This window comes from Pelecanus crispus, chromosome 6 (genome assembly GCF_030463565.1).
Source record: "Pelecanus crispus isolate bPelCri1 chromosome 6, bPelCri1.pri, whole genome shotgun sequence".
NCBI classification, from domain to species: Eukaryota; Metazoa; Chordata; class Aves; order Pelecaniformes; family Pelecanidae; genus Pelecanus; species Pelecanus crispus.
In genome coordinates, this window is record NC_134648.1 from 5,246,709 (window position 1) to 5,271,136 (window position 24,428).

Consider the following 24,428-nt stretch of genomic DNA (forward strand, 5'->3'; position numbering starts at 1 on the left):
TATGAAAATTCTTCAGCCTGGTAGGGACCCTGGTTTTGAAGTGAGCAGCACTGGGAGTTTTAATTCAGTTGTTAGAGCCGGGCGTCCACTTCCCTCCTTAGTGTGGCCCTTGCTAGCTCCATCTCCCGCTTTATGAATCCTTTTTTATTGGAGAAAAGAGCATGAGATGTTGAAATCTTCATTACTGTTTGTGTGGATGGCATGTGCTATACATACTTGTGTTCTTTCTCTCAAAGAGTTGCGATAATAAATGTGACTGCTGGTGTGATATGGCCCATACTTAAAGGGTATAGCTGGGTACATTTCAGTGACTTGGTTGGCAGGAATAATATGAGCTGAAACCATCTGTATCACCTGAGCAGCTAACTCTGTGTGTGTAATATCCACTAAGTGGGTGAGCTGATGTGTTTTGTATGACTGCTGTAAAAAAAAAAAAAAAAAAAATTAAATATTCTGAGTTACTTGTATTTTTCTCATGGAAAATAATTCTATCTTTGTTCTTCAAGAACAGGCATCCACTTTAACCTGCTCCTCTAATCATTTTGAGCATTTTAATACACCGGGTGTTGTCTAAACGTTGCCATAGCTAGGCACAATAAATTTGCACGGCTGTTGCTCCAAACCCCTCCGGGTCGGTGGGGCTGACGTCTGGCTGACTGGCCACCCGTTCCCCAAAGCTGAGGAGGACTCTGCTGCCTGGGCATGTGCTGCTAATTCAGGGGAGCAGCTCTGCCCGGAAGATCAAAAGCATCACAAGCATTTTTTTTCCCCTCTGCAAATTCCTGGCATAGGATTTTTGGAAACGTATCCTGGTGGTTAAATATAGCCATATATTTTCAAGATATCCTACCCCAAGGTTGTTCTCAGAAATGTAGTAAAGGGAACTTTTTGTCTTCTGGTAAGGCTTCTCCTTGCTTTGCTTGGGGAGTTTGTATCTTACTGTCAGTATATGTTTAGAAGTTTAGTCTGTTTTAATGTTACTGCAGTAACAAATGGGTATCTTTTGGCCTTAACCCGTGGTGTGTTTCCTCACAGCTGAAGTTTAGCTGGAGGGGAAGACGTTACCCGGAGCGGTGCCAGACTGGCCAGTGGCGGGCACCAGCTTAGCTCCTTCAACTGCCTTGGAGGCGCTTGGCCAAATACTGAGTTTAGGAATGTTTAAAGCATTTTCTCTAAGCATCCTGTGTTTCTGTTGATCATGTATGAACCCGTGTTGTCATGTAGACAAGAATGATTTACTAGAGGTGATCTGCCAGGTTGCTTGTATTCAGATGTCCTTCTTCCTCACTTTATAATGACTATTACTCCTAGATAAGATTTGTTTTCCCTGTCTATTTTTTCCAGAGATCCAGACTGTTGTTATGCTATTATGCTTACCATTTGTGTATTGTTTTCAGCGAGACAGGCGTGGTTGGATCATAGGTTTCTGTGTTGCAGAGCTTGCAGTTGAAATAAAACCACAAGCTGCCCCCTCACCCCCGTCATCACCCTCCATAGAAAATATCATGATAAATAGAGCTAGACTGGATTGGGAAAGGCCAATATATACAATTCCCTGCCATAAGGTATGATAAAGTGTCACTAAAATGGATATTTTTTTAATTTCTGGAGAGAAAGGCTTCCAAAACTCTTCCGTGTGTGGAGATGGGAGATAAAGGCAGTATGTGCAAGCTGCTCTGTCCGTTGGGTGGATGTACGTGGTACCTTTGGAGACACTGCTGATGGCAGTCTGTCATTCCCATAAGGGATCGCCTTCGTGGTCCCTGAGGGTGTGCTCTAATTCTTTGCCCTGTACAGTGGTGCAAGGACTAGGACGTCATCTGTCTCTGAAAGAGTGTGAGGTTCAATAAAGAGCAACAGGGCAACTGACTTAAAAAGTAATTTTTATGGAAAAACTGGAAGATGTGAGCTTAACTATAAAGGCAGAATCAGATTCGATTTGGATCATTTATTTCATTGTTAATTTAAGCTGAATTAACACTTTTTGAATACCTATGGTTGTACCCCCTGTGTGAACTAAACACACAAACCAGCAAATGCATTAAGGGGCCAGGGTCATTCCACATACATACACAGAGATCTGTATGCCTTTCACTTATGTACACCTGCACCACAGCCTAGAAAAATAATTCTTTTTTGCCATGCCTATTATTTATGTAAAATTATTACATAAATACACCTTTTATGCAATACTCTGCAAACACGTAGCTTCTTGCTGTGTTTTGCATAGATGGGGAAAAATGGGAAACTATGGATGACAGTCTTTAACTTCCCACGCCTACGTGTTGGGGCATATGCGATGTATGAAACTGCATTCTTGGTGAGGCTGTATTAGGTGCAGCGGGTTGTATTAACTTCACCAAGACTCTGTTGGTGTTGAATTTGGTATTATGAACAAAAAAATGTGCTCAGACTAAATATTTTTCTGGAGTCTGTCACAGATGAATTACGGGTTTGATTCAGGGTTAACTTTATCTGACCGTTTTCTAAGGAAAAAAGGTGAAGTTGATTTGAGGGCAGGTAGAAGTAAAAATTCAATTCTTCTTCTCCTTTCTGGGAAACTAATTAATTTTTTTTGAACCCTGGCTGTGAAGAAAACTTTGTAGTCTTCCAAAACGGCAGCAAAATCACAGTAACCCAAGTTTAAAGCTTAGGTTGATAAAAAAAGCTATCTGCCCATGTTCGCATAGTTTAATTCTGGTTTCCAAGTTGTGCATAGTTTCTCAACAGAAACGCCATTGTCTGCTGCACTGCTTAAAAACAGTACAGTGAAACCTCATATTGAACAAGATTGTTTTAAATTTCTCGCTCAGGTTTGTGATGTAAGAATTAAAGCTGTTTGTGTGGCAATTTCTTTTTACAGGATACGTAGTACTTAGCTCTTCACTCTTGAATATCTGAAAGAGACCATAGGTTTTACGAAGGATTATACAGCCCAGAGAAACAAACTTTTTTTGTCACAAATACACAATTTCCAGCCATTGTTTATACACTGTAACTGTGTGATAATGGATATTTTAATTAATTAGTCTGTGAATGTAATGCATATCCAGAAAAGTTTATTCTTCTGCTTTTTATGTGGGATTATTTTTATATATTTAATGTCTGCGCCAAACAGTCCTATTGCACTTGTTCGAAGCACTTACGCAGGAGAATTTCAGTAGGAGATATTATCCAGGATCCAGGTGCAAGGAAGGAGGGGGCACATATGTGATGGTGTCCCTCTAGCCACCAGAATAAGTCAGTTGGGAGCAGGTGAAGCTGTGACCCTCGGGCCTCGAGACGTAAGTGTGCGCGTCGGCCAAGACGGAGAGGGTACGCTGCGCCTGGGAACGGGCTGCGGCGGTAGCTCCCTTCCCGGGGATCTTTTTTAGACATGAACAACTGTCAGTGGCTGTATTGCAAGAGGTCCCTCACATGACGGAGCCATGAGATGACCATTACTGCTTCTTTAGTTGCGTGTATTTGAATAAATGAAACCAGATCGTTTGCTGGTGTACTGTCATCCCACTCAAAAAAATTGAGGATCTCTAATTTACTTGCATTGCTGAAAACTAATTTTTGACTGGTAGGGGTTTTTTTATATATATAATTAATCATTTAATAGGGTGCAGCAGTATTAATAAGAAACTTTTTTCTGAGGTGAAAGCTCTGTTTTTGATAAAATGTTCTGTGTAGTTCTTTCTACATGAGTTTGATTAAATTCTGGATTACTGCTGCAAATTCTAGTTAATGATATACAGAGCCTTCAACACTTGAGCTAGTATTTGAGGAAATACAACTGTGTTGAAGAGCCAGTGCTTACTGCATTGAGTGGTTTTAGTGTCAGTCCTTCCTTTTAAACATTTATGTATTTTAAAAATATTGTTTTATGTAGAATTCAAGGATGTTTTGGGAAGAAGTCCAGGTTCGCTAGATATTGATCATATTTTACATTTAAGCCCCATAGCACAGCACTAGAAGTATAACTTCCAGTCTGGAAGCCCCTGATAGAAAAGGGTCTCCTGCGAGCAGCTAGGGAAGGTGGAAATGAAGCATTCATTGGATCTGCCACCCGCCTCGTTATGTACTTACTGAGCACAGCCATGGTTTCTCCCCATCCGTTCCTGTCTTTAGTTATACATAAGCAGAGATTTAGTGCCAAAAATGTACAGTGAGTGTGGTATGTGCTAAAATCTAGTTGTGTCTATTGAGACTGGCAAAGAGTTTCATCTGTATCCTATATTAATGATTCTCCAGAGGCAAGATACTCTGTTGATACTTGTTTTGCAAAGTTGAACTTGTTGCTGAACAAATTGTAATTTAGGATGTCTCAAGATTTCAAATTATGCACAAATTATCCACTTCAACTTTTCAAATATATTTAAGTCCTGATCCTGAAAAGCTGATCCAAAAATAATATTTCCAGGAATATTTTCCAAAGAAATTACCCTTTACATTTTTTTCCTCATAGGAGAGTTTCAGTTTTGAATAAATAAACCTGGAAAAAACCTGAAAAGCTGAATGTCAAAATAATCTAGGAAAATTTCTACAACTCTTCCGACTGCCTCTCCCAGACCAGATTAACTTTGAGTTGCGCAGGATTGCCTTCAGGCAAACCATTCGCAATACAAGAATGCCCTTTGGATGCTCTTTGATGTGATTAGAAATCTTGGCCATCATGAATCGCAGCTTTGTGGTGCTTACTGCCCCCATTTCTATTTATGTAGGCATGTTGTGAGTGAATGTTGAGTATTTGTCCCATTATTTCCAGAGGAAGAGCTGAGGCACAGGAAAGCTGAGGTTTTACCCAGGGTCACAGAGAAGGGGATGGAAGAGATGAGGCGTAGGCTAGTTCTCTAGCCTTAAGTTCCTGCCCAAACTGTCCTTTTCTTTAAAAAAACAAAATAATGCAATTGTAACAGAGAGTCAACTCTTCGCATACATGTGAAAACAGTGTACCCATGATAATAGATTTTTTTTCTGTGGCTAGATCTGTTACAACCTGGCTTCAGAATATGGATGAGGTTCACTTACCCTTATGTTACATCTGTTATTTCATTTCCAAGATACCCACCAAGTTCTGTCAAAATCCTGAAACTTAATTTTGAGAGACGTTTTTATCCAAATAGTCAGGAGGAGCATGTGAACACTTGGAGCAACATATTATTTTCTTTAAAAAAAAGATAGATTTTGATCTGGATAACTACTAATGAAGATTTATTTTAAACAAAGCAATAGTAGTTAGTATTTATATCCTTCTGGGAAAAATGGAATTTGCCATTTTGCCTTGGTATTTCTTATACGTAACTGTGTTTAGGATATAGTGCAAGTGAGACATTATTTGAAGAGAGAATACTCCCTCCCCCAAAACTCCAGGGCTTTAAGGGTTGTCAATGTAATAACTTAAGATTTTTAAGGCTCTTCCTAAACTTTATGGTATAAAAATATTGAGTGTAAAAGCTTGATCTGAAAATACAGATGAGGAATAGATTTTGCCTTAAGAAACAGATTGCTGAAAACGGCTTGTGTTAGGCTCTTTCCTTGTTTCTATGTTGTATGTGAAGTCTGCTGGAATATTGCATAAGGGTTTGTGAAACTTTAAAAACTTTCACATGTAATCAATCTTCTTTTTCTCCTTTGAAAACTAATGTACAGGACATAACATGGAGCCTCAAGTTAAACAGAAAGCACCAGTTTCAATATAAGTAGTGGGTTTTCTGGATAAGCACATAAAACTCTGCATCTATCACTGTAAAAGTTGGGAGCAGAGGTCTTGCATCGTAACATGAGAAACTTCCCATGGTTTCTAAGTGAAGGAACCTACAGGAAGTTTAATTCTGATTTTTGTTTGAGAAAAACATCTGTGTCTGTTCCAAGGGCAGCACTAGTTGTAGTTTACCCTGTGTATTGGACTTGGCAGAGTTGGACGGACAGCTTTGGCTGTAGAGAGTTCCCATATTCAAGTCTTTGTCAGATATAGTCAACATTCAACATATATCAGTGCCCACCTATGGGGATCCCTTTATAGGCTCCAGGATGGGGATATTAGGTTTGGGGTTTTTTTTTTCTGGCATGCCCTATTCTGCTCATACAGGCCAGGGCATGTTTCCTGCCTCCTTTTGTTTCTAGCACTGACAGGAATAGAAATTGAAATTGCTGTTATATGAAAAGTGCAAAAGCTTGTGTGGGTCTGGTGGCCAGTGTTGTTGGAAATGCATGATTACTGTAGGGTACTTTTGAGAATCAAAATCAGATTTCCCTGTTATTCAGGGAAAACTGAATAACATACCTGGGAAAGTCATAGTGAAATGAGAATTAAATAAATGTATTCTGATCACACACAGGAGTTCAGTGAAGCTGTTAAAGTTGCGTGTACTTGAGTTTAACGTGTGTAGAAGCTAGGAAGGAATAAGGAGTGTGCAGGTCTGGTGGGAGTGAAAACAATGGTGTGCAACGATGTCCTTTACAAAAGTACTTAGAAATCAATAAATATGTGTGACCACTAGCTTTTAATCCTGCCTTTCTAGCAAGAGGCTGATGGTCTCACCGGTGCAACAAAGCAACTGCTGCTTCCATGGGCTGGTCTGGTGTTTGAAAGTTATGCATGTGCGATACCTCTTAGCCATGATGCCTTCTGCTCCCGTCTTGCCAGGTAGCAAATGCCACCCAGACATTCAAGTTAAGAGGAAGTTTTCAGGGAGCTGACTGAAACGTGTTTTGCTTCTGCGAATATGAGAATGGGAGGCGTGACACTTGATACTTTATGTCTGAACAGAAGTTTAATTCTGTGGGGTTCTTATTTTTTCATATCATGTCCTAATTCTAAGAAAGGAGGAGGAGCTCCCCAAGGTGGACAGCCCCTTGCATGCAGGCTCAGCTGTCCTCAGTTGGCGTTTAGGGACATTTCAGAATAAATACCTGTCATGTAGGGTGTGGGACCAATTACGCACTTTCATAGTTAACTATACCTGAAACAGTTTGTATGCGGTGGTTCAAAATTGCAGATTCATTTGATGCTTTTGGCCAGGAAGTGTAACAAGGCAAGTGTTGTGATTTAACCCCAACCACCAACTAAGACCCATACAGCTGCTCACTCACTCCGCCTCAGTGGGATGGGGGAGAGAATTGGAACAGCAAAAGCGAGAAAACTCGGGGGTTTAGATAAGACAGTTTAATAAGTAGAGCAAAAGCCGCGTACAAGCAAATCAAAAACAAGGAATTCTTTGACTACTTCCCATGGGCAGGCGGGTGTTCAGCCATCTCCAGGAAAGCAGGGCTCCATCGTGCGTAATGGTTACTTGGGAAGACAAACGCCATCACTCCAAATGTCCACCCCCTTCCTTCTTCGTCCCCCAGCTCTATATGCTGAGCATGACACCATATGGCATGGAATAGCCCTCTGGTCAGTGTGGGTCAGCTGTCCGGGCCGTGTCCCCTCCCAGCTTCTTGTGCCCTGCCAGCCTGCTCGCTGGTGGGGTGGGGTGAGAAGCAGAAAAGGCCTTGACTATGTGTAAGCACTGCTCAGCAATAATGAAAACATTCCTGTGTTATCAACACTGTTTCCAGCACAAATCTAAACCATAGCCCTGTACTAGCTACTGTGAACAAAATGAACTCTGTCCTAGCCAAACCCAGCACAGCCAGGCTCAGCATTGGACACTGATGGTAATGTGTCTGAGTGCGATAATCACTGTGGATATCTGTCCTTGGTTTTCCTTCTCCTTTTGCACAGCTTCCCCTATTTGGGGTAGGCGGGAAATGAGAGCATCCAACTGTCACCATTCCTGCTTTGCTTCTGCTCTGTGAAATGTTGCTGGCAAAGCAAATGAGAAATCGGAATTGTCAGCCAAAAAACAATTGCAACTCACAGTGGAAAAAAAAAAAATATATATATACGCTCCCCTTTGGCAAATCCAGTCTTTTCACATCTGCTTAAAGGATTTAAGCAATACATGGACTGGGCCAAGAAAGGGCCCGTAGAGTCTCAGTGATGATTTGCTGCTGAACACTGTGATTTCAAGGAGGCAGCTGTACTTTGTGTCGGAAGTCACCATGACGAAGGGTCATTAGGTCTTTCCTTAGCTGAGTACTAATCTATCCAGGAACTTCACTTCTCTCCTAGGTACACACATCTAAATGGTCTAACTACCATACTGCTACTTCAGAATAGTTTGCTATCTCCAACCCTGTATGCACTGGCAGATCTTCATAAAACAATATTTGCAGATTATAAATACTTAGTTCTTATGTTAATACAGCAGGGGCTAGAGACAGAATCCTTCCTTGGAGCTTTTATAGGTGAAATTAATTAAATGTTACGCTGTTGGAATTCCTTCTCTTTAAACAAGCAACATGATTTCTGGTGCATTAGACTAATTCAGCCAAGCTTAGGGTTCTTCACTCAGGCAAGTGGCCACAAAATAGTATTCACACCTTAAGCTGTTTGACATATGAAGATTTCAGTAGCTTTCTTACCTTCAGTTTTTACAGTAGGAAAAAATCAGTGATTGCATCCCTTGCATCCCAGCATCACTGTTTTCATTCTCAGCACCTCGGGGAGGGTAGAAGACAGCTCCCTGCTCAAGCATTCCTGTCACTCTGCCATGCAATGTTGTTAGTATCACAAGTGATACTGTGTAAATGTTAACAGAATCATTGATGATTTTTTTATCCTTCAGTTGTATTTTTTTAGTTAATCCCTTGTACGTGCGATGCTGTACATCCCCGTAGGGTCTTATCATAGTACTTTATTTTCTGAACGCAAGCGATTTGCTTTTGCAAGCCTCTGTTATTACATCTTTATTCCATTGTGCCTGGTCTTAAGTACTGAAATAGGATATTATCCTGTTTCTAGAATGTTTTGATTCTTAAGAGTTCTTGACTGTAAAATCATATGTAAAATAATCATATGTAATCATATGTAAAATCATAGGTTTTGGTAGTCCACTTTCTGCAGTCTTTTTTCTGCATTTTATATTACTGTATATTTTTTTTCCCCCCCGCATTCTTTTGCTGATCAATATAGCACCAGAAAGCCCCTGCTTCTTACAGCCTTTACCCAGGCATTTCAACTGATGCAGCAAGGTAACCCGTCTGTCCAAGGCAGTGAGGTCCAGGTCACTCAACCTGCGTCCCAGAAACACACCTCAAGCATTAGTGCTCTGCTGCGGAGTCATCCATCAGTCTGCGCATGGGAGTCGCATGTGTCAATTAGGTGGCTAAAATGCTCCTTAAAAACTGTGGCTTTGTCCCAGGAAAGAGGTGGTAGTGATTTTAAAGGGAGGTCCTTGAATCGGCTCTGCAATGAGCATGAGATTAGGAAGTGAGCAAGGACTGCTATGTTGCACCAAGGATGAGGGCAGGATGAGGAACTTGCTACCCAGAAGTAAATCTTAATCCTGTGGTCACTCTGTCCTAAAGGAGAGTTTGAGCAAGGATGAGGGACCTGGGAAGAGAAGCAGAGCAGGACTCAAAGAGCTACTTTGAGTTGCTACAACTGCAGATCTAGAGTAGATGAGATATTGCTTGTCTTTACTCACTTAAACTAAGTCATCCTCCTCATTAGGAGAGGAGAAAACTACCGGCAGTTGTGGAAGACTGGAAATGTTCTTGGAATAAAGACTTGTGAAGTGCAGGTGGTAGAAACGGATTGATGCTTTTGTGTGGTGTTTATTCTTGAAAAGGTAAACTTTGGCCTTCTGGCAAAGTCCCAAATCACCTCAGTAAAAGAGCCATGCTGAAAACTTGAAAGGGTGGTTGAGCACTGAGGAAGGAAACGGGTGGAGATTGGCTGTCGTATCACATTGAACTGTGGACAAATGAACCTTTGAACTGCACCCTGCTACAAGCTTTAAGGTGTGAACATTACGGGAAATGCATTCTTTGGTATCTGTCTGGGTTTGGAAGTATATCGTATACTCGAAGTATACTATACTTTGTATACTTTGATATAGTATATTTCAAAGTATAATGAGGTTGCTAAAAGTTTTGAGTATATCGGTGTTTATAACTGTTGAAATCATGGTTAGGTAATGACAATAACTGCCCCCCAACAGAAGAGAGTGTTTTTATTGTTACAGACAATAAATGAAAGTACCATGAGAGCCAGCCATGCTGAAGGGTTTCTGGCAGCTTCCCTTGTACTTTTTTACTACTTTGAGAAGGATGGGAAGCACAGGTCAAGTGCTGGGAGCTAAGCCTCCAGAATGCCACGCAGCCCTTGCTTGTATATTTTTTTTTTTTTGAGGGCAGGCAGGGGCTGACAGGGAAACTGGATCGTTCACGTTCCCTTTTGATGTCTCCAAGCTTCACAGAAGAAAGGCCGTTACGTGATAGCAAGTGTGGGGCTTGGTGTCTGTCTACTTTCTTACCTATAAAGTGAAAGCAGTGTTTGGTTGTGATGCTTTGGGAATTAATAAATAAATGTTTCCAAGATGTTCAAAGATGGAGACTCTATTTTATCACTTACCGATTACCATGATAAAAGCAAAAATTGCACAGTGGTATTATTATCCCAAAGTCTTCTGTGTAACCACATATGAAACACATGATACTTCCTAAAATGTTGTTCCTTGTAGCTTCTCAAGCTGTCTAAGCGTAGGCTTTGGCATGGAAGTGCTGTGGTCTGGGGGGGGGCTGGCATCTCTGCGTCTTCTGAATATGACAGCAGAGCTTTGGTGGTAGCTTGGTGGGAAAGTAGGTGTGAAGCTACTGCAAGACCTCTGTTGTGATGTTGAGATCCAGGGGAAAAAATGCCTAACTCGTCCAACCCTTCTGGAGTTCACTTTGTTAGGTAGGATTTGAATGCAGCCTGTATATAACAGCTGTAGTCACTAAGACAGACTTGTGCAGAACACCCTACCTGGTCAAAATGCATTTCATCCTGTGCAACTTAATGCCGTTGTACCGTCTCTCTGAAGGGCAGGATTTGCCCCACAGTGAGCGACCAGAGTTGCCTGTTGTTTCTGACACACGGGGGATGTCGTGAGTGACCATTTTTTGGATTCCAGCTGAGGTTTCCAGTTACAGATTTATATTTGACTGCTTTTGTGGCTGGAAACTTTTGCCAGCTGTCAACTTAAGAGCAAGTGGCAATCTGCCTTCTCAAGCAAATGTGGCCTCCATGGTTATTTTCGGTTTCATGTTTGTTATACTTATCGTAGGTTAAAAATCCTGGCATAACATCCTTGACCCTTTAGTAAAATATGTAGTGATCCTCTTCCGTGGTTAGAGTATTAAATAACTTGCTTCATGCAAGTACAAATAACAGAAAGTCCAGACCCACGTGATACTCGATCAATTTAGGACCTCAGTAACTGAGGAGGTTTCATATTATGGTTTCCACATAATGAGCAAAGGGACTTTTTATGCGATACAAAGACTGAGTGGAATAAAGGGTGGGGGGAGATGAAAGCAAACAATTATTACAATGCCTTTTCTTCTCGTGTCTCTCTTTTTTTGTTTGTTCTTGAACAGATTGAAAACATAGATGCGTGCCTGAGTTTCTTGGCTGCTAAGGGAATTAACATACAGGGGCTGTCAGCAGAAGGTGAGTCAATCGGTTGTTTAAACTTTCATTTTGGATGAGGAACCGGAATTACTGCTTGTGATTGTAACCAACACATGGAGTGTAATGGAAGATTAATATGGATAATTAAACTTTTAACAGTCTGACTCGTTTTTCCCCAGCTTGGTATGAAAGGTAGGTAAAAATATATCTCTAATCTCTGCACAGCTGACCTGTAAAAATAATCAATGAGACCGAATTAGAATTCAGTCACTTCTTTTGTTTCTTTCTGTTAAAAACCAGAAATTTCTTATCCAAGTTCTATAACTGATACATTGATCAGAGTGTAGATTTTACAGACATTTAAAGTGAACTGCTGGCGGTTGTTTGCCTTTTGAGAGAGAAATCTATTTCCTTATTTTTCAATTATTCTCTTACCTGCAGAAGTGTCTGCCTTTCTTTTCTTTTTTTAAAGAAAGATTTTTTTTTTTTAAAGCTTGTTTCCAAATGCACAAAACAATAAAATCCAAATGTTTTGAACTAAAACAAAAAAGAAAAAGACATTTTGACCTCTAATTAATCACTGTGCTTTTGAAGAGCACCAGAATTTTTCCGAAACCCAAACATGACTCAGCGTACTGTATTCCTTTATGCCAGTGCATGACATAGGTCAGGATGTATGGTACCTTTTGGCTCAGAAGCTGTTTAACTGCTGTCTTATTAAGAGATTAAACAGACTTCTGTCATCTTCAGCACCAGCTTTCACTTATACTTTCATTTAAATATGCTGGAAAAGCAATTGGGTTCGGTAGCTGCTAAGGCACGCTTTGAATATGTTATATGACATCTTCTTCAGAGCATCGCAGAACGAATAATTGGATGTGTGGCATCGGGTGAGACTTTAAGTTAGATTTGCAGACTTTAAGCTCTCTTTGCAAATTTAGTTTTGAGGAGGAGGTTATATCATCAAATTGTGCATGTACATTTACTTGTGTGTGAATAACTTAATTGCCTGTATGTTTCAAGCTGTATTTTCTTCCTCTGAAGGAATCCTAGAGCTCAAACAAGGAAGGCAAGAAAGGATGTGTGGGTGTGGTGGGCTGACCCTGGCCGGCAGCTAAGCACTGGAGAGAATAGGAAGGGCAAAAGTGAGAAAATGCATGGGTGGAGATAAAGGTAGTTTAATGAGTGAAGGAAAGAGGAAGAGAACAACAAAACAAGCGATGCAAAGGCAATCACTCACCACCTCCCCCAAGCAGACAGGTGCCCAGCCAGCTTCCAAGCAATGGCTACCTCCCCAACACCCTCCCGCCACCCACCCCGGATTTTATTACTGAGCGTGCCATCGTATGGCATTGGATATCCCTGTGGTCGGCTGGGGTCAGCTGTCCAGGCTGTGTCCCTTCCCAGCTTCTTGCCCACCCCCAGCCTGCTCGTTGGGGAGGGCTGTGGGAGGAAAAAGAGAAAGCCTTGACGCTGTGCAGGTATTGCTCAGCAATAGCCAAAACACCAGCGCCTTATCAACGCTGATTTAGGCACAAATCCAAAGCCCAGCACCGTGCGCTTTATGACCATGATTTGAAATCTTAGCTGAAACACACCTTCCCTTATTGATGGTAAATGATGTTTATGAAATGTTGCAGGTAACCACTGTGGATGAACTTTATGGTGAAACCATCGTGTACACAAGTTTTATGTATGTACATTACATTTTAAAAAAATTACAAAAATATAACAACTTTCATCAAATGACTATAAAATTAAAGCTATTATTTAAAAAAACCTGTTATTAAAAAATACAGTTTAAAATTACATTTTGACAATTTGGAAAACAGCTTAAAGAATTCTTTGCTGTCCTTGAAAGGAAGCCCCCTACCGCATCCTAGTCTATGAGATCTTACAAGCCACTTAAAAATGTGTATTTGAAATGTAATTTCACTAAGTTTGAGGTGGTTTGTAAACATGGAAAGCAAAGTAACGGTTATTTAGTACATTCTAACCTGCTGTTACCACAACTAGCAGAAGAGGAGGGGGATGAAGGTCAGCTGTCTTTTTCTGTGGTGTATCCTTAAGTTGCATTAGAACATCAGTAACAAATATTTTCCTCCAAAGAGAAGCTTTAATATGGCATAATATGTAAATATTGTAAAACTGTAGTAAATTTCACATTATTTACTTGTCTTGAGACAATGCAAAATCTAAGAAAAAATAGCAGATTAGTTGATGGGAAGACTGTCTTAGTGTGCAAAGTCGGCAGCGTAGTGTTGTTCGCACTGGGGAAGGGACAACATGATCAATGTTCGTTGCTCTTCCACCAAATCACAAGTCAGACTCAGCAGGATATAGGTTATCCCATGGCTTTGCTGATTTTATATTTCGTCCTTTCTTTTATACTGTCTAGGAATGAACATATTAAATCATACGGAAGCTAAGAAGAGACCAGTAATGTTTGCTGCCAACGTATGAATGAGAACATTTGCTGGCTCCACCACTAACGCGTGGAGGAAAAGAGTGGCAGCTAGAGAGGGGGAGGGAAGGAACATTTTTTACAAAATGAAGTTAAAAGACTTTAATTCAACAATAAATTCAATTTCTGTTCTTAGTCATTCCTGAACTGCTAAGGAAGGAGGCTGAACAAGAGAGAACACAGAATCACTTAAAATGAAGAGTGCCGTTACCAAACAAGCCAGTGTTTCTGTGCTAGTTGCCAAGACCTGCTAGGTCAACTGCAAATAACCTTGTTTACTTCACTGGCTGATCCTCATCTAGGAGGAAGTGGAAGATTGTTATTGCTTCCAAATGGGAATAAACATTGAAGTCTCTCCTGGGTTGCTTGAGAACACGTGTTTTTCAATAGTGCTGTTTTGGTGTGGAGGGAAGTTAATGATAAAAAAATGCAATTTGGATGACTCCTAAATGTTGAAATAATTTGGGACTTCATGTGTCATATCCTTCCAGTATTAAAAAAATCTTGCTTTGATATGTGCATGCCACTTAGACATAGTCTTTTTTTGTGGATTTATACAGTGAAGATGCTAAGGATCTGCAATCACTGATGATGACCATACTATGCTAGAGACAGGCCCCCTTCCCCAGCAACGTGGAGCCAAAAAGGGATTCGCTTCTCAAAGATTCTTAAATCCTAAAATATCCATTTGTAGTTACTAAACAAAACTATGGGGGATGCTGGAAAATTCTTTCCGCTTCTTGCTGCAGTTTTTTATTGTCCATCACTTTGAGCTGTCTCTCCATACCCATGCTTTTAAACTTGTTTCCACACCAAGCTGGGTTTTAGACTCCTGGAATTTTAGCTGCCCAGCTAAGCTTGCTCTCCTTCACACAATATCTCCTTGCTGCCAAGACTTTGAAGATTATGGAGAACATAAATGTGCAGTAGAAACTCAAACTGATGTCATAGATAGCAGCTGCACCTCTTCTGGGTAACAGATTGGCTGGATAATGATCAGCTGAGCAAATCAGGAAACCATTAAGCGATGAAAGAAAACATCTCACTAGACTTTGGAACAACCACAACTCAGCTTAGGCTTTTGCCTCTGCAATTACATTCACGCTTCTGTAGGTATATGAATTTCAGTGTGCACACTCTGCAGTACTGCAGTTCATCCATTTTAGGTCCTTTAGGTCCTTTCCAGTGTCAAGGTGGAATTCTTTGTGTCCACAGCACAAATAGCCCACGGCGCTATTTTAAGCGTACTTGAGTAGGGTACACCATGCTGCCAAACTTTGATGATACCACACTGAGTTACAGTTATGCACAGTCTTCAAAAAATTACTCTTTAATTATCAAAAAATGCCTGCAGATCTAGTGTGCATGGTGGGAATTAATTCTTTCTTGCGTTTTCCTTCCTCATTTCTATGAAATTCCCAGTATTGTTCATATTCAGATCACATTCCTTAGTCGAGTCTACAAAGTTCATCCCAGAGCTATTTTGGTAGCTTTGGATCCCTAAAGTCAGCTTAGAGGCCAGCCAGCCCGGAGCATGTACTGACTGAGGCTGAGTGAGTCTGTCTGTCTGTACTTCATGATGTGTCCTGGATTGACTGTGAAGTATATCTACTTCTCAACATTTTGTCTTAAATTCAGACCTGCTTGTAGGTATTTTGGCACTTTCTCTCCTCTCCTGTCATTCACTGTGGACAGAATTTCATGATTTTTTGTTTTGTTTTGTTCTGTTCAGCAGACAGTCTTGTCTCACCTCTTAAATGAACTGAGAAGGGTTGATGGGGACTGCATGCAGAATCCCTCAGTGGTCAACCATAAGAAGCTAGAGCAAAGTGACAGTAGCAGAAACCTGCTATCTTTAGGGGTATATAGTATGTATGTATATATGGCAGCCCTATTTTCTGGCAGGATAGATGCAAGCTAAGGAATGTGCAGTGATTCTTAATTTGTACTCCTGCTAGCCCGTTTGGCTAACCAGTCTAGTCCACATGAACTAGTTCTGATTTTTGTAGTCCCATGTGCTTTACAGAATCGGATACAAAATAAGCTTTACAAGCTTAACTGAGTAAGTGATGGACCATTTTTCTTCTTCTTCATTGGTTTGCTTTGATCTGTATTCTGTACATAATGAGTAATTTATAATTTGCAGACATTTCATTCTTTACCTTTTCTTTGTCCTGAACTTTTTTTTTTTTCCAATTTCCACTGAGTCCAGTGTATTTTTGTGAAGACAAAGAAGGATGATTGGCAAGCTACAGTGGTGGAAGTTCACGCTGTAGGTGAAACAAGCAGCAACAGAGATATTCCAGTGTGGAAATTTCCAAAGGGTAGATTTGTGTGGATTCTCTGAAAACCAAATTCCAGTTTCCTCTCAAATGTCTAGAGTGTTTGTTTCAAATATACAGGACGAGTCATTTGGGGCTCCAAATTTAAAATGGGTGGGTGACATGCCTGTCTCTATGTAAGTTAATATGTATTTTTACGTTGACACATGGACTGGAGGGGACTTAAAGCAGGAAGCAGTTGAGACTGCATTGATGGGCAGAGTGCAGTGAGGTTGAAGTACTCTTTGAAATACTCTTTTTGTACAAAGTGCAGGGGCAAACTGCCAGGCGAATTACCTCAGTCTTTCTTTAAGATAAGAGAAACAAAACTACCTCTGAAAGTCCCATTTGAAATGTTTTACTTAAAACCAAGAGGGAAAGAGACTGCTTCTTTTGAAACTCATTAAAGGTGTTTTTCTTTTTATTTTTATTTTTTGGTCGCCTTAGAAAAATGTCAGAAGTGGGTTGTTCTTCCAATAAATACAGCAGAAGATGACAGACATAGAAAGCAACAGGTTTTAGGTGGGGTTATTGTTATAATTGCCTCTCACTTCACATTGAAATCAAGTCCAATAACATAAAGCTTTGCTAAGTTTAAACACGCAGACCCATGGTAATTTCTTTTATCTTCTGGCCCATATTTGTGCAGTTAAGCTTCCCAGTGCCTCTGGCTATGTTTAGTTATGCTTCAGCCTGTGATTAAGTGCTACTTTCCTTATGATTCCCATGAGTAATTTGAGTTCTTTGCTGAAGATAAGGAGATCCTTTTTACTGTGCTTTGCTGTCTTTTGTGGCTGTTTTACTTTATTGTCTACTTCTATCCACGTCCTCCCTAGCGAAACACGGGCAGATGAGAGAAGGAGCCTGCCTGCTGCGGATGCTGATGGCGGTGGGAAGAGGCTGGGTTTGTGGCATGACACTGCCCGGGAGCAGGAGTGGACTGGGAAAATGGGAAACGGGTGGGATTCATTGGGACCTCACTGTCCAGGAAGAGACTAATATTGGCTAAGAAAACAAAGGAAGACAGAAAATGGCTGCTCAAGCACTCTGGGGCTCATTGGCCCTCTTCCCTTGTTGAAATGATTATGATGGTAAAGAGCGCTGGTGGAGGGGCCAGACTGCAGGGAGGAAGAAATGGGTAAGGAATTTAGTCAAGATGTAGGAGAGGAATATTCTGGGTCTGGGTGATGGCCAGGACCACTTAGATAAAGTCTAGGAGTTGCTGAGGAGATGGGCATGGGCCAAAACAAATTTAAGGAAGAAAGTAAGTTAGATTAGTGGCCAGGAAGAAAAGGTAAATTGAGGCACAGGTAGACAAGGAGACCGAAGCAGGTATAGAAAGGGGATACAATTTTTAAGCTGTGAGCCTGAGTTTGCTGGGTAAAGGACTTGGAGTTAAGGACAGAAGCTTGTTACACAGCGAAGATGAGCAATGTGAGCAGAAATGTTGGCTGGGAGAGGGAATAAAGGGTAGAGCAGGGCCCGTTACAAAGTCAGAGCAACCTTTCGGCCAGAACTGGGAACAGAAATTAAAATTCTGATTCTCAGTTTTGTGCTTGGCCACTGTCTTGCCACATGTCCTTTTCTTCCCCTCTTGCACTAATCCAGGTAGAGGGGTTTAAAAGCATAGGGCAACAGCAAGTTTTATTAGTTCAAGTGGTCTATATAGCACATGCAAAAGTTTGGCTGTTTAATGTAGCTTTTTTAAAATCACTTTTTAAATTTAGGAAATGAAAAATGCTAAATAGTTAAGTCATGGCACATTATTAAGGTTGTCTGCAAGACTGAATTGGCGCTTTTGCATATTAGTTAATGATACAGCTGTTAACTGCACCTTCTGGTATGTCTTTATCTTTGTATTTCTGTTTGGTTTTACATTTTTGCATTTGATATTGCGTAGAAGAACAGGGTGACTTTTAGGAATTGAAAGGTTTATTCATTCACTGTCAAGCTGTCTTTAGGTACCTTGGGTATCCATTCTTTATCAGCTTGTGATAGTATCAAACTGGTAATTATCTGCCTTAATACAGCTGTTTCACCCAGTAATCATATTTTCTAGTGCAAAACTTGTATCAGGTTTTCTTAGTGGAAACAATTAGCCTGATATTCCAGAAATGATATAATACTGTGTGATAATTGAGTAGCTTCTCCTCCTCGTGCAAATTTAAGACTGAGAAATCATTTACAGTGCGATGTTGTTAATACGCTGATGTTGTTAACAACAGTTGCGGGGTTTTTGTTTTGGTTGTTTTGGTTACTTTAGTTTAAAGGAACTATCTTTTTAAGCACACTGGTGTTAACCCACAGACTATAGCAGAAGTGGAAGACGTTGTGCAGTCACCGCAGGGGAGCAAGTAGTTATTTATTTGTAGTTGGTGCTCACTGGTAACCAGCTGTAATGCCGATTCGATGCGCAGAAAGCCTGTCATATGCTAAAGGAACTGAGTTCAGACCGCGGTGTGAAGAGTTGCAGTGGTTGCAGCGTCGGAGAGAAACAACCACTGGTGGCTGACGAGTGACTTCTGACCATTGCCTTGCAGAAATCAGGAATGGGAATCTGAAGGCCATCTTGGGCCTTTTCTTCAGTCTGTCTCGATACAAGCAACAGCAGCAGCAGCCACAGAAACAGCAACCGCACCACCATCCATCCCAGCAACCTCCCCCAGTGTCCCAGCAAGCAGGGCCTCCGTCCCAGTGCCAGGTCGGGGTGCCGCAGCAGCAGGTGCCAGCTTCGCTCCAGACGCCGTGCCAACAGCCCCCGCAAGCTGCGCAGCATCCCTTCAAAGCACAACCAGAAATGCAGTCAAGGTGGGGAAATTTCCTTTAAGTTGTTGGGTGGTGAGGTTTTTTTTCCTTGTTTATTTCTTTTTTTTCGTCTCGTTAAAGGTCTTCAAAAGCCAAAGAAACTTCTTTCTTTAGTTCTACTCTAGAATAAAGAGTGTGTTGGAAATTGAGTGCTGGGTAGCAATTGACTTCACGCCTTTGGAAATCAAAACAGATGTGCTTAAATACGTTCTCTGTGCTGAAAATATGCAGTTAAAGGGTGTAAAATACTGGCTAGACCAAGTAACTACAGTATTTTATAAGGACATTTTTCTCAGTATTCCTTTTGCTTTTTTCTATTCGCAAAGCACGTATATCGTTGCCATTACAGCATATATACTTTGGGCATGTGGAAACCAACTTTGGCTTTCAGTTTACAAGAATTTCAGCCCTAAGAAGTGGAAGGCTCTGACAGTGGTAAAAGAAAATTGCTCATCACGGCTGGTGACAGTCAAAATCAAATCTAGGCTTATTGATCAAAAATAATATGCTGCTGACTTACATGAAAAATAATTTTCACAATCAGTGTTTGTTGGCGCTCCTAGATCAGAATACAGGTAAGTAGAGAGAGTCTTTGTCCCTCGAATGTCTTTAATCCTAGGGGTGCTCCTTCCGAGTTAGAATAAAAGCAGTTTATGAAGGCAGTGCCATGCAAGTGAATGCATGTACAGCCTTCTGCTTGTCCGACCCTTGCACTGCTGAGAGAGTGAGGGTTTGAGTGGGGATAAGTGGGTAGGATTAAAGGCTAAAGCCATATTTGCCCAATTGCTAAAGTATGAAGGCTTTGGGGATTTTTTTTAAATATCTCAAATTAAGTTAAGGCTTATTTGTGTTAAAATAACAAATATTAAAGTGAACGCTAGCCTAAGTGCTGCTTTATGAGGAATATAAACAGTTTAAATGAGGCCTTCCAAGTGAGGCTACTGAGAGCTTACTTGGTTTTTGCTTACGTCTGTCTTCATGAATCATGCCCATTTTGGGTGGAAGCAATGTTTTTGTGTAATTGAAAAACATAGTATTGCTACAGCATGCATAAAATTGTACAGGAAATAATTACTGTGAAACAAAGATGTATTTGAACTGCGACTTTTCTGTCAAAAACATGCAGAGATGCCTGGGACCATTTGAACATTGCTTTGATACTTTCAGTCCATTGTGTGGATTGTGCTGGGTTTCAAATAACTTAAAAATATCTAACCTGAAGGTATTAAATGCCATGTTTTCTTAGTATATACTAAACTGAAATTGCTCACATTCTGCAGAAAAATACATATAATAAAAGACTGATGAAGAAAAGAGTAATAAAGTTAGCGTTTGCATACAGAATTGCATGTTCATTAGTCTATAAGAATTAATTCATTTCTGATTTTAGGAGTTTTGACATAAAGTTATACTTAGGCAAGAAGCTTTTTTTTCCTGTGAAATTCATAAAAACTCTTTCCTCCCTAAAACTAGCTACTAAGTTCCATGTCTTGGGAAAAAAAAAAATTTTTCTTTGTTCAATATTATCTTCCGCTTTTTCTTTCCTGTCATACAGTGCATCTCCCAGGGACTCATCTCAAAGCAAAATCATCCGATTCACTCTTGGTCAGAAAAAGTCTTCTAGGTTAGCATTTCTTCATCTTCTGCAAAGCATGCATAATCCTTTTGCAATATCTCTGGATGCATGTTTAGGGTTCCCGCTGAACATATTTACCTCCTTGTTTGTAACTAGGCTTTTGACAAACAGCTGAAACATGGAAGTATTAGATGGAATTTTTTTTTTTTTTTTTTTTTTCCTTCAAGGTGTGGAATGCATTTTGACCCGCAAGAAAATAATTTGCTTTTCTTGTCCTTACGAGCTTTTGCTTTTGAGAATAAAACATGGTTCTGGGAGTTCTCTCCCCACTGTACGCATCTGTATTAGTTGCACTTAGATCTGCATTATTGAAACTAGCCTCAGCCTAGTGTCTTAGCTAGTAAGGAGAGCATCACGTGCACCATGTGAGCCCACACAGCACCACCTGGGTCTGTCTCATCAGAGCTCCTGCACTCCCCGGTGCTCTGAAGCTGAGCACATCTAATCTCCCTGAAAATTATTAATAGGTATTTCAGTCAATTTTTTTCCTGGGTCCCAGCATGACTTGCATGCCAGCTCATATGAGCATCTCATCTCAGTGATCATAAGGGTTGCTGTGTTATTAAAGTGGTTATTAATCATGTTTACTTTTACTACTATATGTATATTTAAATGTTTTACTATGAATTTTTATGTAGATACACATTGGTAAACTGTACTATTTTTGCTAAGCTTTTGAACTGTTACTTAGGATTCTTATTCAGCTTGGCAAGTTTGTATAGATTGTTAATTCTGCTGTATAATTTGGATTTATTTCCCCCATCTTATTTCTTTTATGACAACAGTGAACGTCTGAAGGTCTGCAGTATAACCCCTGCTAAAATGTCCCATGTTTCCTTTTCGTGTTCTCTCTTAATCATAATTACGGCTTGACAGGTTGTATTTGCCTAGAAGAGGTGCCGAAGCGCAGTAATGGAGAGTATTCTCCGAGCTCAGTACCTTGTCTCTAGTAGTGAGAAGCTAGAAACGTCTCCCTGAAGCTATTTTTTTTCCTAGGTTTCACAGGCACTCCTGTGAAATATCTTGGCCTAACACCAAAAGCAGGGGCTAAAAATCAGTCAGTTAAACTGCAGGGGGAAAAAAAAAGTCTGAACGATACCTTCGTCAAGAGTTTTTTTAGCACGTATGTTTTTTCTTCTCGGTATGTTTTTATTGGCAGTGACAATACTGACTTGAATCGAAAACTTGTCAATTCCTGAGTGGTCACATGATTTAAGTAGCTTTATTTACTTTAAAATGTGACAGATCTGCAAAACCTGTGTGGGCTTGTGCGAGGAGCCTTTTCTTACCCATTGGTACCAGAACATTATCCCTTCCCTCCTGCCAAGCCCTGCTAGAAATCTCCCCTCCCAGTACTGGGGGCTCTAGGTAGCCTTCCTGCGGTGGTTGGCCTGTACTCGCAATGTTTTATCACTGGGTAGAAACTTTCAGCTGAGGTATCTTGTGCGTCCTTCCTACCTGTAGGAAACCTAGCTCATTTTCTATTAGGCAAAACAAACTCTTAATGAACTCACTTGTCTTGGTGACTTCCAAGTTCTCAAGAGCAGCGTTTGTCCCTGGTTTGCCACTGCTTCTTCCTGTATTGTCTCCTCTACAGTGGATGAAGCATCTCTGGGGTCTTCTCATTTACACCTTGCTACAATGATGAGTGTGTACAACTTTCTAGCACCTCCCAGTGTTGAAAAATGCTGGATAAATTGAGGGCCTCGTCTAAAAGGCTTCAGCAAAGTCAGCCTCAGAACCATGATGGTGCTGTGCCAGATCTGTGGTGGTTTGAGTTTGTAAATTAATTTTTGGTTTTGTATTTGAATGATGCCTTTATGTCTTATCCTCTTTTGAGCTTTGAAAGCATGTGCATGCAGCTGCTGACATTTTTGCTCTTTTCCCTTCATGTTTCTTTTCATATTTCCTATTTCTTCACTAGCCTTGGAGAAGTTGGTTTATTTAGGAAGCCCTGCCAGAGTCCTTCCTGGCTTCTCTTCCTTCCCAGAGGCACAATGGTGATTTGGTTGGTTGCATCCCCATTTTCTCTGACAACTGGGACTTCTTCGTTTGAGCCTGTTATTGGCACAAGTTATTTAAGACAATTAGATTTTCGTGTTTTACGTCAAGAAGTTTTAAAGAGATTCTACCATACAGAAAGTACAAAGACAGCAAAGAGTGGTCCCTTTCATTGCTACTGTAGGTGACAGGAACTGGTTGTATCTTTTAGTCTTTAACGTGATGTCCTTGCGGTTCAAAACAGTGAGCTGTTTCACTAATTCTTTTCAGTACGCATTTTGAACAACTACCAAATCTTTCCATTTTTAATATTTCATCTCTTTGGAATGTAGAAATATGTGCTAATTAGTGCACAAAATGCAGTGTAAACATGGAAGCTTTATGTATGAACTTTGACTTTGAAGGACTCAAACACGCATATTGTTCTGAGATGTGATGCCAGTGGCCTTTCCTAATCCTGTCGGGCTTTTAGAAAAGTCTTCCCCCTCCCCTGTTGCCTGGAGAGCATGAAAGTAGTATCACTCCCTGTCTACTTACTCCAGAATCCTAACTACATTTTTTTTTCTAGGTAAACAGCTAAATCTTGTATATACAGGCTACGGTAAGGAAATGTTGGATGAGATTGACCCAGTTTAAACCAGAGGCTTATACCAGCTCACTGATAATGTGGTTGCCCTAAGAGGGGGAACTTAAGCTTTGTGTGATTTTTATAGGCTCAGATAATTAAACCAAGTTAAAGTTTCGCTGGGCTTGGTGTCAAGGCTTTGTAGCTTTCAGAGCAGAGATGTGATTTGCTTCTCTACAAGGGAAAGGGCGGCCACGTTCTGTCTCATTATTATTTCCAAAATAAGGGTAGTCTTTATGTCTCCAGCAGATAAGGGTCCAGCAAACCTGGTTTAAGAACAGTAGCGTCTCACTTAGTCTTAACCCAGTACCAGCGGTATTGCTCCACCGAATTTACTTGCAACTAATTCTGATTCACAAGATTTATGGCAAGTGACCATTAATTTTGGTTCAGTGCGGGTTTTTTCCCCGACGTAAAACAATTCGGGCCATCTTGTTTGCCATGTATTTTTCATCTAGGATGATTTTTTGATTTGTTCTTATAAAAGAACAAAGACTCTTATGAGTACATATTTGTGGTGTTGATCCTTTTCTTTTCAGCTTATGCGTGGTATTCCATAGTTTCTTTCCCGGAGTGCTTTTTAAATATGTTTAATCGTATTGTAATTCTTTCATCAGACTTCCAGGCCCCACCACGAGGGTGTCCGCTGCAGGCAGTGAGGCCAAAGCCCGTGGTTCTATTAGTGCCAACAATCGACGCAGCCAGAGCTTTAACAATTACGACAAATCTAAGCCTGGACTTCCCCCTCCAACACCAACAAGTAGCAATGACAAAGGTAAGCACCTGAGATTTTGGCATCCTCAGATTTTTCTTAACAGTGGCCTCAGGGGAGATTGAATTTTTTGTTGAGTTCCAGAAGCTGTAAGACTATGTCAGAGCTGTATGTTGTAAACATGACATTTACAACCCAAAAAGCAACTGGCTTTTCTTGGAAAAAAGGTATAGTCCTTCTTTAATATAACTGAAGTTGTGACTTACTGTCCTGAAGGTACATGCAAAAAATAACTTCAAGAAAAACTGGCAGTGGTGAAACATGTTTTTTCATTTTGCTCCAAGCACAGATAAGGGGGAGTGAATTAATCAAA

General features: G+C 40.6%; 1 protein-coding gene across 3 annotated transcripts in view; it reads left to right on the forward strand.

Moving 5' to 3' along the window:
- The window catches only part of NAV2 (neuron navigator 2), a 233,966-nt gene that overhangs the window by 80,156 nt on the left and 129,382 nt on the right, over positions 1-24,428 (forward strand). For 2 of the 3 annotated variants that reach the window (XM_075713175.1, XM_075713176.1), the window contains exons 4-6: positions 11,458-11,530; positions 18,817-19,084; positions 23,961-24,118. In XM_075713175.1, the coding sequence (XP_075569290.1) occupies positions 11,458-11,530; positions 18,817-19,084; positions 23,961-24,118 (499 nt within the window). Of the gene's footprint in view, positions 1-11,457; positions 11,531-18,816; positions 19,085-20,636; positions 20,706-23,960; positions 24,119-24,428 lie in introns of all 3 variants that reach the window. The other variant, XM_075713174.1, reaches the window with a different exon arrangement.